Raw genomic sequence first — 17105 nt, forward strand, 5'->3', positions numbered from 1 at the left:
ACAAAGGTCATAATTTCAACGAGAGAATTTCATAATTTAATGACATTTTTTTGTTCGAAGTGGCTATTGACACAGTACTGTGGCACAAAATATTGGTTTGTCTATTACCACAGAGCCAATCAGAGCCCTCGTTATTATCATGTCTAGACTGGTAACTCACACCTGCAAAGTACCAAGGGAATCAGATAGCAAATACATCAACCACAGACATAGTGGAGTATTTAGAACAATAAGTCCTATTCTATACTGTATATTATGATTAATTTGTCATTTCTTCCATCAATTGCCATAGTACTGTGGTAGCAAAATACATAAAAGAATGCACTGAAGTATACACCATATATCACCACAGTACTGTGGCAACAAGAGGAGACTGAGTTCATGGAACAGTATCCATGATTGGCTCTAGCACAAATGCTAACATTTGATTGGTCTGTGGCAATAGACGAACCCATATTTTGTGCCACAGTACTGTGGCAGTAACCATTGCTTTTTTTGTATTATTTTGTTGAAAATAGAGGTTCCTGACAAAGTGAAAAAGCCTTGATGCAAGACACAAATTTGATATGGTTCATTTATGCATTTAAAACCTGAAATGGGTCTGTGCCGACCCTAACACAAGAGGACCGTTAAATGGTCTCGTTCCTCCCTATTTGTCTGAGATTTTACCAGTTCAACGCCCCAGCAGAGCCCTCCGATCATCCACTCAGATGGTTTTGGATGTCCCCAGGTTCAGATATAAACAGTGGGGTGATCATTCCTTCGCTATCGCTGCTCCAAAACTCTGGAACTCGCTGCCTCTTAACTTGCAAGTCCTCACTGACCTGTCTCTGTTTAAGTCCAGGTTAAAGACACACCTTTTAGACTGGCTTTCAACCCTTAGCACTGAGACACTATTAGGTTTGAAATCTGTGGTGTTTTCTATCACTGTGTGTTGGTGTCTTATTGTTTTATGCACTTTAATAGTGTTTGATTAAACTGTTTTCTTATAATTTGATCATGTTTTTAGATGTAAAGCACTTTGGTCTTCTTTGTGTTGTTGTAAAGTGCTGTATAAATAAACTTTGAGTGATTGATTGAATTAGTTGAACAAATGTTAATTACAGTCACGGAAAAAATTATAAGATCACCCCTTGTTTTCTTCCATTTCTTATTCATTTTAATGCCTGGTACAACTAAAGGTACATTTGTCTGGACAAATATAATGATAACAATAAAAATAGCTCATAAGAGTTTAATTTCAGAGCTGATATCTATCCATTTTCCATGGTTTTCTTGATAATAACCAAAATCACTTCAGTTCTTACATCAATATCTATGGCATTGTACTGACAAAAACAGTGCTTTTAGGCATTCCATGTTTTCTTTTCTGTCTGTTTTAGTCACATGATACACACAGGAGTTAGTACTGGATTGAAGAACCTTTTTTTTTGATGACTTTTGATGGTCTAATAATCTTTTCCGCGACTATATGCAACACAACAGGAGTGAGTGGAATTCGGAGTGTAAGTGCAACAAGACCATTTAGCTAGTTTCGTGTTTTTGCTATGTTTTAAAGAACCTGAAGGCAGTCATTTAAAGTCAGCATCAGGTTATTCATATCAGTTTTCAGTAAAAGCACTTGCTGCCAGGGACAGACAGGTGGGGGTGGAGGTGGGGTGGGTGTGTGTAACTGGTTATAAAGCCTTTTTTTTTTTTTTTTAAGACACTCACATGCTCCCTTTGACATTATACTGTCAAAAATGTACCTCGCTTTACTGAGCTGCCTGAAAAGACATAAAAGCTGAAGAAAAGGCGGACTGTCGGTAATTTTTAATAACTACCTGTGAAAAAAGGTCAACAACGAAGACGAGCAAACTGACCTTTGACCTGGGCGCAGTGGCATAGAGGGTGGACTTCTTGGTGTCTGTGGGGATGCCGTTAGCCCAGTCTTCTCCATCCTCTGCAGGTTTAGCAGGACTAAAATGCAAAATGTGAAATTAGTATCATTTATCATATTATTTTTACACAGAGCATAGAACAAATGCATTTTTTTTTTCTTTTTTTGCTTTCTTTCAAGAGTGTTTTTGTATGTGACCAAGTAATTTCCTTTGTGGATCATTAAAGTTTGTTTAAATCTAAGTACTCTGAGCTCTATTGGTTATCTTAAACAGTTTAAAAGACATATCAATATCAATAATTCCCATTACTCATTCAAAGTGATACAAGTTTAGCTACTTTACACAAAAATTTCCGGAAATAAACTCTTGAGGATTTTCGGCTGCGTTAAGTATGTTTAAGGAAATACACTTTCCTCCTCCCGTTTCTGTGCATAACATGTGGTTTTGCTAAGAGTGGAAATATGCAGCCTAACAAAATAAAACGGTGAATCACTCCTTAGGGAATGTTGAATAGAACCGGCTGAACAGAGAGTGTTTTTGTACAGTTTAACTTTCTATAAACAACAAAGGTTAATTATACCATCCCAATTAACCCATAAAGACCCACTGATACTTTTGTGTCAGTTCTCAAATTAATTTTTCTCCATTTTTAACCTTTTTTTTAAAACAGTTTTAGCACAATTTATTTTAATATTATGCTCTGTATTTTGCATGTTTAAGTGAAAATCCTGTATTTTCCTATATGTAATTCACTGATCATGTACAGGGTGTCCCATAAGTCTCCATACATAGGAAAAATAAACGTTTCTTGACATAAACCATTTTTATTTATATAATATGCTCTATATGACTGCCATTTTGTCGGGAACACATTTCAATGCGTGTCCTCCACTGCTGAAGAACTATAAAGAAGAAATATAAAGAAATACATGTTAGAACCATATGTATTATGTCTCCTATGTATGGAGACTTATGGGACACCCTGTAGATCACAGGTGTCAAACATACGGCTTGGAGGCCAAATCCGGCCCGCCAAAAGGTCCAATCTGGCCTGCGGGATGAATTTGTGAAAAGCAAAAATTACACTGAAGATATTAACAATCAGTGATGTCAAAATCCTTTTAATTCAGGTTCCACATACAGACACATACAGTCCAATTAGATTTCAAGTGGGTCAGACCGGTAAAATATTATCATAATAACCTATAAATAATGACAACCCCAAATTCTCTTTGTTTTTTAGGTGTAAAAAACGGAAAATTTCTTGAAAATGTTTACATTGCAAAACTATACTTTTACAAAAAATGTGAATAACCTGAACAAAAATGAACAAATGGAAATGTCTTAAGAAAAGTAAATGCTATTTTACCAATATTCTGCCTGTTACTAAATGTTTTGTGCGACTGTAATGCACATGTGTAAATGATAAACTGATAAACCGAGGCAGAATACACTGGTCTACAAGTTAAATGCTTCCAGAATAAAAGTAATGAAATTTTACCACATGAGAGTCACTGACAAAGAAAAATCAAGTCAAAAATGCTGGTTGGCTGAACTTTCCAAGATACAGCCTTGGGTCAAAATGTGAAATTCAAGAATTAACGAGAGAATGGGTTTGACTCAAAAGGAATATTTGTCTCAGAGCTACAAGATCTACTTCAAAACACTGTCTGCACATTAGGATACATTCACTTTACCAGTTCTATTTAGTGGAAGATTTATAAAACTATTATATAAATGTACATAAACCAATATATACGTGTAATAACACTTAATCATATACCTTGAAAACATCAGCAAACCGGCACTTTTGTCATTTATTTTCCAATTCATCTTATTAAAATATGTAACATTTAGCACATTTAATCTCTGAAGCAAATAATTTCTAAAAAAAATTGTAGACCAGTGATATTGTTAAAATTGCACTTGTTTTTCTTAAGACAATTCAAGTTGTTCAGATTTTTAAGGAAACTTTGTAGATGTAAACCTGATCATAATATAATTTAACTTTTTGCACTGTTACTATTTTACTGGATCGGCCCACTTAGATCAAATTGGGCTGAATGTGGCCCCTGAACTAAAATGAGTTTGACACGCCTGATGTAGATGTTCATAAAAACTCAGATGAGTTGAAAACTGAACTGAAGAAAAAGTGACTTTTACAGTAAACTAGATAATGAACTGAACATAAACCCAGTGTCTCCATCCACTGTCATTGATTCAACTCCATGGGTTTTACTGGTGAATTAATGTTGGAGAAGATGACAGTGTTTCCATGGTAACTACAGAGCCTCGGACCATCCAAATGGGTCATATCTGATGACCATGAAAAGATGACAAACTGTATTTTACACCAATTATTTACATGTATTGATTGGATTAGTGGATCAACAGTTATTTAACATTTCATATCAGTAAATAATTTTGGTCGCCAGTGGATGCTTGGGTCTTTACAGGTTAAACTGGCTAGAATAAGATAGGTATAATGACACAGAAAGATGTAATACCAACATAAATATATATATTTTTTTATGTGTTGTAAAGTGGCAGGGTTTCAACTTTTGTTTGGAATTGCTTTCTCCTCACATCCTGTGAGGTTTGGTGTTATTGTGAACATTATTGTGAACATGACACTCCATCAATAATCATGACCTGTCATCACTTCAAATACACGGTACAAAGGTCTGTTCTTTAAACAACTGGATGAAACAGGAAACCCAACGACAAGCAAACAGCGCCACAATTTATGGACCCTCACGACATGTATTTGTGTGCTCTCAGCAAACATTGTGTCATGTGCTGCACGCAGGCAGAAGTGTGACCTTTTCCTGTTCAGAGTGAAACTGTTGAGGGGCTGTTTCATGTTTCAGAGCTCACCTGCAGCCTCAAATGTTGGGAGTCGACTGTGTTATGGGTGCTTCTATGAAACAGGTCCCTTAAAAACAGGACATGGGGGCTAAAAATTCAAACCAGATGTAGACTAATGTTATGAAGCAAGTTTGGAAGCACTTTGGGTTTATTTTTGAAATAAATACTTACTGAGATAAAAGAGAAACTATTTTTCAGATAAAACACATTTTTATATTATTTTACTTTATATTTAATTTAAAAAATCTGCATGTAACACAGTCAAAAGGACACGAAAATCATGCACTAGTGTTTTTTTTTTTTTTTTTTTAAGAATATCTTTTTATTCTCTCACAGGTAGATTTTGTGAATTGAACTAATTATGCAAGGCAGAGTGTTTCACAAAAATGACCGCTGTTGCAAAATAATTCGCAGTTTATTTGTATTTAAATGGGCAGGTTCTGTATGTAACGCAAGTGGACACAATGGGTTACATACAAATCCTTGAATGAAACTGACGATTCACGAAAAACCATCATGTGTGGATCAGAAAAAACACTAGGATCATCAAATTTAACACAGTGTCTTTATTTATAGCGGTATATAAGACCATTTACAGCCGTGTGGCCCAGATTAAATGCACCTAGGTAGTTTTTCCATGTCCCAGTTTTGGTCCTATTTTTGGCCCCAATATTTTGTTAAAATTCATTAATTGTGGGATGGCTCAGAGCAAGAGTTAATTTTTTTTTGCATTCATCTGAGGTCATCATTAGGTACATCCTGGGGGGAGATATGTCTAAATTTCTCTTTTATTATTGGGTCTAAAAAGCTGCCAAAGTGCTAGGTACCAAAATGTACCCAGTTTCATAGAAGCACCCTTATATAATAATGGAAGAAGACAACTATACATGGATACAAAAAGGCAAAAACAAAAACAGTCGCCACTTTTTCCCCCCACTTTTTTTTTATTTGACGCAAATCAGACAAGTGATATACCTTGTCTCTATAAATAAATGTTAACACATGAGGAAATGAGTCATATCTTTGTCCCCAGGTGATTTGTGTTTGCATGTAAACACAAAAGAGGACACCTTGCACAGGCTTACAGCTCGCTCAAAAAGCATGTTATGAATGTCTCCATTTGGATGAAGTTCAACAGGATGGAACAAAGATGAAAGTGTCCATTGTGCTTTCTCTAGCTGCATGAATATGTGAAAAAAAAAACAAAAAAAAAACAAAAACATTTGTTTGCTTTGGAACACGACTGACAGAAGGATAGAAAATAAGAGGAAGAGAATAAGGTAAACCCTACCTCAGTGAACTTTACACATTTGGATTTGCATCTACAAACATATCCAGCACTTGTTACAGCCAAACCACAAATTTTCTGTATGCAAACTGTTCACAATAGTTACCATGCATCACTTTTAGGTACTGATTATCTAAAGCACAGGGATTCTGTAACACTCATATAAACAAGTTTAATCCACAAAAACCCAAACATCTACCGTCGACCAAAAGCATCCACCGTTCTAAACTGTTGATCCTCTAATCCTATCAATCCATGTAAATAATTGGTGTAAAATACAGTTTGTCATCTTTTCACGGTCATCAGATATGACCCATTTGGACGTTCAGAGGCTCCGTAGTTACCATGGAAACACAGTCATCTTCTAAAAGATTGATTCACCAGTAAAACCCATGGAGTTGGATCAATGACAGTAGAAAGAGACACTTGTTTTATATTCAGTCAAAAATATATTTTACTTTTGTCCATAAGAACCCCTCCCTCTATGTATATGTGTACTAGCAAGGAATGGGGGACAATATGAGTGTAAAACTTGAAATTGTTACTTGTCACTTATTAAGCACAAGCTGTAATTAAAAATAAAGCTGTCCTCCAAAGAGGGGTGGTGGTGATGGGTTTAAAAAATAAATTAATTAATTAAAAAAAAAAAAAAAAAAAAAAGATATGACCCATTTGGACATTCAGAGGCTCTGTAGTGAATGTGGAAACACTGTCATCTACAACATTGATTCACCAGTAAAACCCATCGAGTTGGATCAATGACAGTGGATGGAGACATGTTTTATATTCAGTTAATAATATATTTTACTGAAAAAGTCACTTTTTCTTCAGTTTTTTCTGTTTTTATATAATAACTTTTGAATTTACTCTGAGTTTTTATGAACATCTACATGATCAGTCAATTAAATATAGGAAAATACATAATTTTCACTTAAAAATGCCAAATACAGAGCATAATATTAGAATAAATTGTGCTAAATCTGTTAAAAAAAGGTTAAAAAAATAGAGAAAATTAATTTTGGAACTGACACAAAAGTATCAGTGGGTTTTTTTTCTGTGTTTATATAATAACCTTTGAATTTACTCTGAGTTTTTATGAACATCTACATGATCAGTCAATTAAACATAGGAAAAAAGACTATTTTCACTGGGAAAAAAATGCAAAATTAAGAGGATAATATAATAATAAATGGTGATAAATCACTTAGGAAAGGTTAAATAGAGAGAAAAATTCATTTGGAAACTACCACAAACGTCAAACTGGGTCCTTATGGGTTAAATCAAACGGTCTGCATAAGAGTCTGGTTTATTTTTTCATGTGTTGCAATGTGTTTACTTGTTAAAAAGAGAGACATGCATAAGAAACACCTCTGGAAAATAAATACTATCCAATGTCACCGTTTCATAATTATAGTCTGTCATGAAAAGTCTGGCATGACTAGTTTACAAGCAAGTAGAATTTTTATTGACTTTTGAAAGCTGTTTCATTAAAATATGACAACACTTCTGATCCATAAAAAAACAGAAATGCTTCAACACTGTTATACACACTGCCTGGCCAAGAATGTCACAAGCACAATATTTTCTTGGTTACAGGATGTGTTTGTTTTGGCATCATTCATGCCATGCAATGCTTCTGCAATGTCACAAAAGGTATCACAACATAAACTGTCCAGACTTGCATTTATTTATTGCCAAAATCTTGAATTAACGGTGAAAGAGTCAAACTGCTGCGTTAAGTCTTCTCTAGCTCATCCCAAAAACACTAAAAGGAGTTACAGTCTGAACATTGTGGCAACAAATCAATGTGTGAAAATAGCGTCTCATGTCTCTTTCTCACTTTAGTCATCTTAGAACACGCCATTAGGAAAGAAAAAGAAAATCAAATGCTAACTCAGTTTTTTGAGCATGTAACATTGCTGAATCTCAACCTAACCAACTGAAGTACCCAGTAGCTTTTACTGTAGGCACTAGGCATGATGGGTAATCACTTCATCAAACTTTCCATCACCCTGACTCATCAGACCACATGACCTTCACCACTGAAACACAGTCCAATCTTTATTCTCTCTATAAAACTGATGGTGGTTTAACCCATAAAGACCCAAACAGCCACCGGTGACCAAAACCATCTACTGATCTAAACTGTTTAATACCTGCTGATCCACTAATCTTATCAATACATGTAAATAAGTGGTGTAAAATGCAGTTTTTCATCTTTTCATGGTCATCAGATATGACCCATTTGGACGTTCAAAGGCTCTGTAGTTACCGTGGAAACACCGTCATCTTCTACAACCGATTCACCAGTAAAACCTATGGAGTTGGATCAGTGATAGTAAATGGAGACGCTTGTTTTATGTTTGATTAATGATATATTTTGTTGAAAAAGTCACCTTTTCTTCAGTTTACTCAGTTTCTGATATAATAAAACACAAATTTAATCTGAGTCTTTATGAACATCTACATGATCAGTAAATTTATATACATGATTTATACTGAAAACACACAAAATACAGAGGATAATATTATAATAAATGGTGATTAATCAATTAAGAATTTGGAAACTGCCACAGAAGCAGCACTGGGTCTTTATGAGTTAAGAAATCAGAAACTACTCATTGCATCAGTTGAAGAACTTGTTGCAGCTGAAATGTACTAATTATCAAACGGAAGTTAAATCCAGGTAGTGACTTTGCATCTTAAACTTTACATCTTACACTGTCAGCTAGGCTTTTGTCATGGTTTGGCATTAAGTGAAATCAATATCTTATCTAACCAAAAACAATACATTTAACGGACTGGACAGAAATAACCTTGACAGCAGTATCATAAATGTCCTACCTAAAGACTTTCTATTGATTTCAATGACAAATCCATCTTAAACTTCATTCTGCTCTGTGGTTTCTTCTACTACTTCTAACCCATTCTATCAGTACAGGATCAATAAACATCTGCAGATGAATTACAGACATTTAAATGGTATTTGATAAGATGTAACGATGCTGCTTGGTGATGCAAAACACACACTTTAAATGTAAATTATCTTTATGTTGCCTCACAAACACTACCAGCTTTGACTCAAAGCATTTAAATGTGTTTGTTAATCCACAGTGATGTGACAAACTAAGGCAGTGTTTTTCAACCCTGGGGTCGCCTGGAGTTCAAATGGGGTCTTCTGAAATTTCTAATAATTGATTAAAAAATAGAAATAAAAACTTAATAAAAAAATATATGGTGAGTTGACATGACAAACTGTGAAGCTGAAACTGAAGCACTGTGGTACTGTTTATCTGTCAAATGTTCATTGTGGTCAGTTTCAGATGCTGCCGCTCTTTCATAATTCATAGTTTGAGTTATTGTTTGTTCAGTATTAATTTGCAGCCTGTTTTTTATGCTTTTTTTTTTTTTTTTTTTTAGATATTTATGCCATCAGGGTTTTTCTTTTATATTTCAGTTTTTATACTCTCTTATATACCTTATTTATACTTTTTATGGCACCTAGGACAATTGTACTTTTCAGTTTCGTTGTACCTGTACAATGACAGACATTCTATTCTATTCTATTCTATTCTATTCTATTTCCAAGCTGGGCTGACTGTACATATCCTGACCAAGGAAATTAAAATTCCCACTTTGTGCAGTAATCTACACCTGGCTTTTCTGCCTCCGTCCATAATAATATACATTACATAGACTAAATGTCATCTAAAATTAACATTTATTTGTAACATGGTATAGCAAACTATTACATGATCAAAAACAAATTAATTTTACCAACAAAATGTCTGGGGTCGCCAGAAATTTGTGATGTCAAAATGGGGTCACGAGCCAAAAAAGGTTGGGAACCACTGCACTAAAGGTTTTGAGCTCTGTATCCTTTAAAAAGTACACGTGCCCTTCCTGAATATTTTCATTAACTCCCATTAAGTAACAATGTAGGCTGCTTGAAAAAAGAAACTGTGAGAACATCAAGTATTTCTATTCAGACATGTGTCGCGGGCTCAGTTTATGTAACTCGTTGCCACCTCATACACAAAGATAACAGGTTCCACAATGCAGTGACTCATGCTGAGCTGTATTGTTCTGGATAATGCCGGATATTTAAAAAGAGTTACGTTGAAACATCATAGGCGCAAATGTGACAAAGATGAATACTTATATCCCTGGGTGGAATGGTGTGTAAGTTACTGTGCGTGGGTAATTGATTATGAGTTTGATGACAATGCAATAGGCATGTGGAGAGGCAGGTTTCTTTACAGTCCCTCTATTAATCCGCAGTCCCAGTGAGGACACCAGCAGACCTACTGAGGCTCTGGGTGTGTTTGTAACATGAGTGTTTCCTCTGTCATTTTATACAGAGGATGATTCACATGGATTGGACGATGAAGCTTAAAGTCCTATCATGATAAAATCTAACCTTTCAATTCAGACTGATGACTGTTGATAATTTTAAATGATCGGCTTTTGTTACAACCAAGATAATTTAACCACTTAATCAAGGTGTAGCTACAACAATCAAGTAGGAAAGTAACATTTTTGTCCACTTTCACACAGAAAGCTGAAGCATGACCAAATTGCAAATATTTATGCGCTTTTGTAGTGAAATTATGGAATATTCTAATGATCATTTTTCTTCATTGTGGTGAAGTGATACCATAAGTCTTGGTTCAGTGTGACATTGACTGCACCTTCAAAAGAAGGAAATAATGAGGACTCAAAACAAACAAAATAACTTGAAGATTTACTTCCTCAACTCTGAAATCCTCCGCAGATAACATCCGGGACATGGATTAAAAATAAATCCTTAACTAGCAACATAAACAGATTTAGTCTAGGTCTGGAATTAACTCTGATCTAGTTCATGTGATGGTCATCATTTCAATAGAATATATTTTTTAACAGTTTTTAAAAGGTTTGTGATAAATAAGCCTTGAATATAACAAAATACAGTCACGGAAAAAAAAATATTAAGAAGAGATTATTAGACCATCAAAAGTCATCAAAAACAATGGTTATGCAATCAAGTACTAACTCCTGTGTGTATCATCTGACTAAAACAGAAAGAAAAGAACACATCCACTGTTTTTGGCAGTACAATGCCAGAGCTCTTGATGAAAGAATTTAAGTGACTTTGGTTATAATCAAGAAAACATGGAAAATGTCTAGATATCAGCTCTGAAATTAAACTACTATGAGCTATTTTTGTTGTTATCATTATATTTGTCCAAACAAATGTACCTTTAGTTGTACCAGGCATTAAAATGAACAACAAATTGAAGAAAACAAGGGTGGTCCAATAATTTTTTCTGTGACTGTAATATGTTATTTTATTGTGCAGGCTTTCTAAACATTAAAGTGAACCAATAAATGAAGGCTGTTACAGTCCAGTATTTGTTGTTTTGGACAGCCTGTGTGTCTTCTCTGCACTGTTCAACTTTACCCCTGTATAGCCCTTACACCCGTATGTAACAGGTGTTTGTAAATGTAACTCTTGCAGTGTCAGCTCATCATTTACTTTTTCCCTGTGCAAACACAAGCTGTCACTCAGTCGTGTCTACAACCACATGAACATGATTACACTGTTCTGGTATCCAGTGTGTGGCTTAACCGAGGCCTCACCTGTGTGTGTTTATATGCACACCCCTTTGCTTACATACGGTATGTGGATTAAACAGAGGGTGTCTCTGTCTTTACTCCTTTGTAAATATTTCGGAACAATACAGTGTAATCTACTCATGTCACATGCATTAAAGCGTTCCATTTGTGCCATATTTTAAACCTTATTTACCTCCCCATTGCAACTCTTCAAGGAGTCGCTCTAGAATCAGGGTTAATTTAAGTTTGACAGTTACACCCAAGTAGTAAAAATGCCAAGTGTACATCAACGACACTGACTAAAACTACAGAAGCCACAAAAAAAAAAAAAAAAAAAAAAAAGAGTATTTGAAGATAGACATTTTCCTTCTGCAGTTTTCTCATCAGTCAAAAAAAAAAAGTAAATATAAAGATAGATTACCTGACAATATCTTACAACACAGACTACAGCAGTGACATTGCATCCAATTATTTTATGAATGAATCTGATCCATAACCAGTAATTATATATAACTGCAGGTGCATATTTAACCTAACTTAACTGTCTGAAAACACCTGTGATTAGATAAAATCTGCATCATGGGGTAGATTTTCTACAGCCTGAAAACACAGGTAAAGAGTAGATGCAGTCTTGTGTCTTGTGTTCTCTCAGATCCCTTGCATTATAATATGCTGAAAGGGAAACATGGATTTTTTTGCCCAGTGATGCACTGCAGATTTAACTAAGGCAACATCAAGAATTTGGATTCCAACAATGGCTGAAAACCAAATCAAATATAGCTGTACCTATGTGCTCCCTTATAATCAATGATCACAAATATGTTGGTAGTTGCTTAAAAGCACTAGATTTTTTTTTTTATTGTAAAATTAAGCATGCACAGATGTATTGGCTGATATTGTCCATGTTAACTGCTATTGGTTCTCTGCAAATAAGATGACATGTCACTGATGATCAATATTAATGCTCTCGAGGATGTTTCGTTAATATGCATGGGAATTTAAAAAACATTGTAATGAAAGATTTAAAGACTTTAAAATGCCAAACATTACAACATTTGTCTCATAATGAATATTTCTGGAAACATCAGTTAACTTATCGACAGTGTATAGTATAGTATCTGCTACTGGCTACTTGACCAGCTAAAAAATATATATGTCAGGGTAGAGACTGCGATCTGGTAGGATCGGCGATTCTACCAGTAGAGACTCCGATCGTAGTCTCTACCAGTAGAAACTCCGATCAGAGTCTCTGACCCTAACCCTAACCCTAACCCGATCGGAGTTTCTACTGGCAGGATCGGAGTTTCTACTGGTAGAGACTACGATCGGAGTCTCTACTGGTAGAATCACCGATCCTACCAGATCGCAGTCTCTACCCTGATATATATATTTGCAAATTCATGTTTACCAGATGGTACCTCTTGTTCAGCTCTGAATTATTTTATTGCTAAATGGCATTTCAGCCCTGAAAATCCAAAAGAGACAAGCCAAAAGTTTGTTAGACTGTTCATGAACTATGTTTGAGCTTTAATGTAGAGCATTCTCCAAGCATTTAGATATGTTGAAGCCTGTCCAAGGTTGTGCAGAAAATGTGGGTGCACAAATACATTGGCTGCAATATCGGCATTGGCATCCTTTAAGACACATTTCACCAACAGCAGGAGCCTCTGTAGTGTTACAGTACAGGTTTTTTCATAATTGCTCATATATGATATAATGACGGCCAGGAAGATGGTTAACTGATTTCCATTTGTATACTGAAGATCGCTTTGGTTCACTGGCAGAAAAGGAGAATAAATAATAAAAAATAAACAGAAAATAACACTGGTATCAGTTTCAATATTGGTATTAGCTCAAATATTTTGCAGTCCTTTTTTTGTATCCTGACCCTACTTTTAACATCAGAAACTCAACTCTCAAAGACCTAAGCATCTACTGATTAAAAATGTTAAACACCTTTTGAACCACTCATCCTATCAATACATTGCAATAGTTCAGGTTAAATGCAATTTCTCTGCTTTTCATGGGCATCAGATACATTTTATTTGGACGTTCAGAGGCTCCGTAGTGAACATGGAAACACTGTCATCTACAACACCGATTCCCCACCTGAACAATTGTTATGTTCAGTTAATGATCTACTTTGCTGAAAGGATAGATTTGTCTTCAGCTTTTATTGTTTTGATATACCAACCTTTAGATTTACTCTGAGCTGTTATGAACATCTAGATGATCGGTAAATAAAATACAGGAAAATACATGATGTTCACTGAGAAAAAAAACTAAATGCAGAGGGTAGTATTACAATAAATGGATGGTGGAAATCACAAGTTAGATGTAGACAATAATCAGGTGACAAACAGGAAGAAAACTCCTAGGCATTCTCTTTAAATATTAAAATGCCTTTATTCCTGTTTGTCATCTACTCTATGAATCCATTTTGCCAAAGCACACCTCTAACAAACTCTTTTTTTGGGTCCTAGTCACATTATTTGTAGAAAATAATCATTTGGATATCACCAACAAAATAGTTCTAGCACATAAACTGAAATGGGGAAACGCAATTCCACAAACAGTTGCACTATTACAGTAAGTTTAGTTTAGTTCAGTGGTTCCCAAGCTTTTTTGGCTGGTGACCCCATTTTAACATCACAAATTTCTGGCGACCCAAGACGTTCAAAAGGGACAGATTTTTGCTAAAATTAATTTGTTTGATCATGTAATAGTTTGCTATATTATGTTGCAAATAAATGTTAATTTTAGATGACATTTAGTCTATATAATGTATATTATCATGGACGGAGGCAGAAAAGCCAGGTGTAGATTACTGCACAAAGTGAGAATTTGATTTTCCTTGGTCAGGATATGTACAGTCAGTCCAGCTTGGATTTACAAGGCTGACAATTAATACTGAAAGAGCTGCAGCATCTGAAACTGACCACAATGAACATTTGACAGATAAACAGAACCACAGTGCTTCAGTTTCAGACTCACAGTTTGTCATGTCTGTTATGGATTGGGATTGTCTCTGTCAACTCATCATATATTTTTTATTAGTAAGTTTTTATTTTTTATTTTTATTAATTACTAAAAATTTCAGGCGACCCCATTTGAATTCCAGGCGACCCCACGTGGGGTCCCGACCCCAAGGTTGAAAAACACTGGTTTAGTTTATTTCGATTATGCTATAAAACAAAGTAATCCTACTTAGTCTTTACAAATGAAACAGATTATAAGAAAACAAAACAAACAAACGAAAACAAAACCTGTACATATACATGAAAACAAAGTATGACTTCATTTGCACATTCGAAAAGGAGTGAGAGGAAGTATAATTTATTTAACCCCACCCCTTCTCCAACAACTAAAACTACCATAACTGTTGATACTGTTTGTTTGTTTATGTATATGTTTTTTAAATTTCCTTTTATTTATATCTTGTTTTTACAGTTTTAGAGAGACAAGAACTACCAGCAAAGATCTGTTGTCTGTGTTTGCATACTTGGCAAATAAAGATGACTCTGCATTTAAAAAAAAAAAAAAAAAAAATTATTTGGGGAAAGACATCTCACTCTGCGCATGTTCAGGGAAATTAAATCTTCAACCCACCATCACTGAAGGACCTCATACTATAGTCCAGTGGTTCCCAACCTTTTTTTGGCTCGTGACCCCATTTTAGCATCATACATTTCTGGCGATCCCAGACTTTCAAAACAGAGACAATTTTGGCTGAAATTAATTTTATTTTCTTTGGTCAGGATATGTACAGTCAGTCCAGCTTGTACTTACAAGGCTGACAATTAATGCTAAACAAACAATAACTCAAAATGTGAATTATGAAAGAGCTGCAGCATCTTAACTGTTAGTGGTCTGAGCCTATTTTGGCTGTTTTTGAGTACTTTTGGTTTTGCCTTTATATACTATGTAAAGAAATGTTTACTATACCCATGTTTAGTATCTTCTTTTTCAGCACAACTTCATCTATCTCATCTGCCTATTATTTTTTTCACTTCAACCAACTATATCAACACAAAACAACAAAAAACACACAGAAATTATAAAATCCGATTTAGAGCTGCAACTGATTAATTGACTCAAAGTGATCCAAAAAAAATCATTCAACCACAATTCTCCTGAATCAAAGCTTTGTTTCCTTCATTTCTCTGCTGTTAAACATTGGTTCCACTGTTGTGTTTCACATGGATGCTTATTGTGATGCACAAAGAAGCTTCAATTCAGGAAAACTGCAATAGAATATCTCCCTTCAATCAGTTCGAGTCGATTAATCGAATCGGGACTTTTTGCATTGACTTCAAGCACCTAGTCGATTAATCGGTTGCAGCTCTAATCCGATTTGCAAAATGTATATAATTTATTGCATAAATAACACAAAGATGCTTAATGAACCATTTCAAAGACTTTAAAAGTGAATATTGGTTCCAAATATTAAGTACAGGGTGGGGAAGCAAAATTTACAATGAACATTTAGTTGTTTTTTCTCAGCAGGCACTACGTCAATTGTTTTGAAACCAAACATATATTGATGTCATAATCATACCTAACACTATTATCCATACCTTTTCAGAAACTTTTGCCCATATGAGTAATCAGGAAAGCAAACGTCAAAGAGTGTGTGATTTGCTGAATGCACTCGTCACACCAAAGGAGATTTCAAAAAATAGTTGGAGTGTCCATAAAGACTGTTTATAATGGAAAGAAGAGAATGACTATGAGCAAAACTGTTACGAGAAAGTCTGGAAGTGGAGGAAGCAACAAAAAATGTACCAAAGCTTTTATTAAAGCTCTCAAATCCAAAATCCTAAAGGATCCAACCAAAGAAAAATGGCAATTGAACTTGAGGTAGACAACAAGACCGTTAGAAATGCAGTAAATTATGATTTGAAGATTTAAATTCTCATGACTTTGAATAAACTAATTGGTCATAAACTGTCTTTCAATCCCTGCCTCAAAATATTGTAAATTTTGCTTCCCCACCCTGTACATTAAAAAAAAAAAAAATTCTTTGAGAAAATTAGCTGTTAAAGTAATGGTGTGAATATCAGTGTAGATGATGCATGAGCGTTCACTGTGTTGGTTGATATCCTCCTGAGATCCGGTAAAGTGAAAATCTTTAGCTTTTTTCTTACATTAAACAGTCACCTTGATTGGAAACTGAAAAATGCAAGTTTTTTCCAGATAGCGTTTTTAGATTATTTTTATTTATTTATTTTTTAATCTGTCCTTTGCAATGAGCAGCTTTTTTTTTTTTTTTTTGTATTAAAACTGTCAAACTTTAGTCCCCTACAGAGGACAAAAATGCATTGCTGGGTTTCAGGAGGACATGGAATTAACCCTTTCATGCACAGTGGTCACTCCAGTGGACAGCTCTTCTACAGCTGTTCTCTTGTGTATTCTTTTCATTTTTTTTTTTTTTTTAACACATATCTTTATTAAAGTTTTAAGACACTACA

The 17105-nt window shown here is 34.8% G+C and overlaps 1 protein-coding gene across 1 annotated transcript in view; it reads right to left on the bottom strand.

The window, feature by feature from the left end:
- Nucleotides 1-17105, bottom strand: part of crybg2 (crystallin beta-gamma domain containing 2) — an 89661-nt gene that overhangs the window by 71340 nt on the left and 1216 nt on the right. The window contains exon 2 of the mRNA XM_030147977.1: nucleotides 1863-1959. Coding sequence (XP_030003837.1) covers nucleotides 1863-1959 — 97 coding nt within the window. The remainder of the gene's footprint in view (nucleotides 1-1862; nucleotides 1960-17105) is intronic.

The sequence above is a fragment of the Sphaeramia orbicularis genome, chromosome 11 (assembly GCF_902148855.1).
Source record: "Sphaeramia orbicularis chromosome 11, fSphaOr1.1, whole genome shotgun sequence".
NCBI lineage: Eukaryota > Metazoa > Chordata > Actinopteri > Kurtiformes > Apogonidae > Sphaeramia > Sphaeramia orbicularis.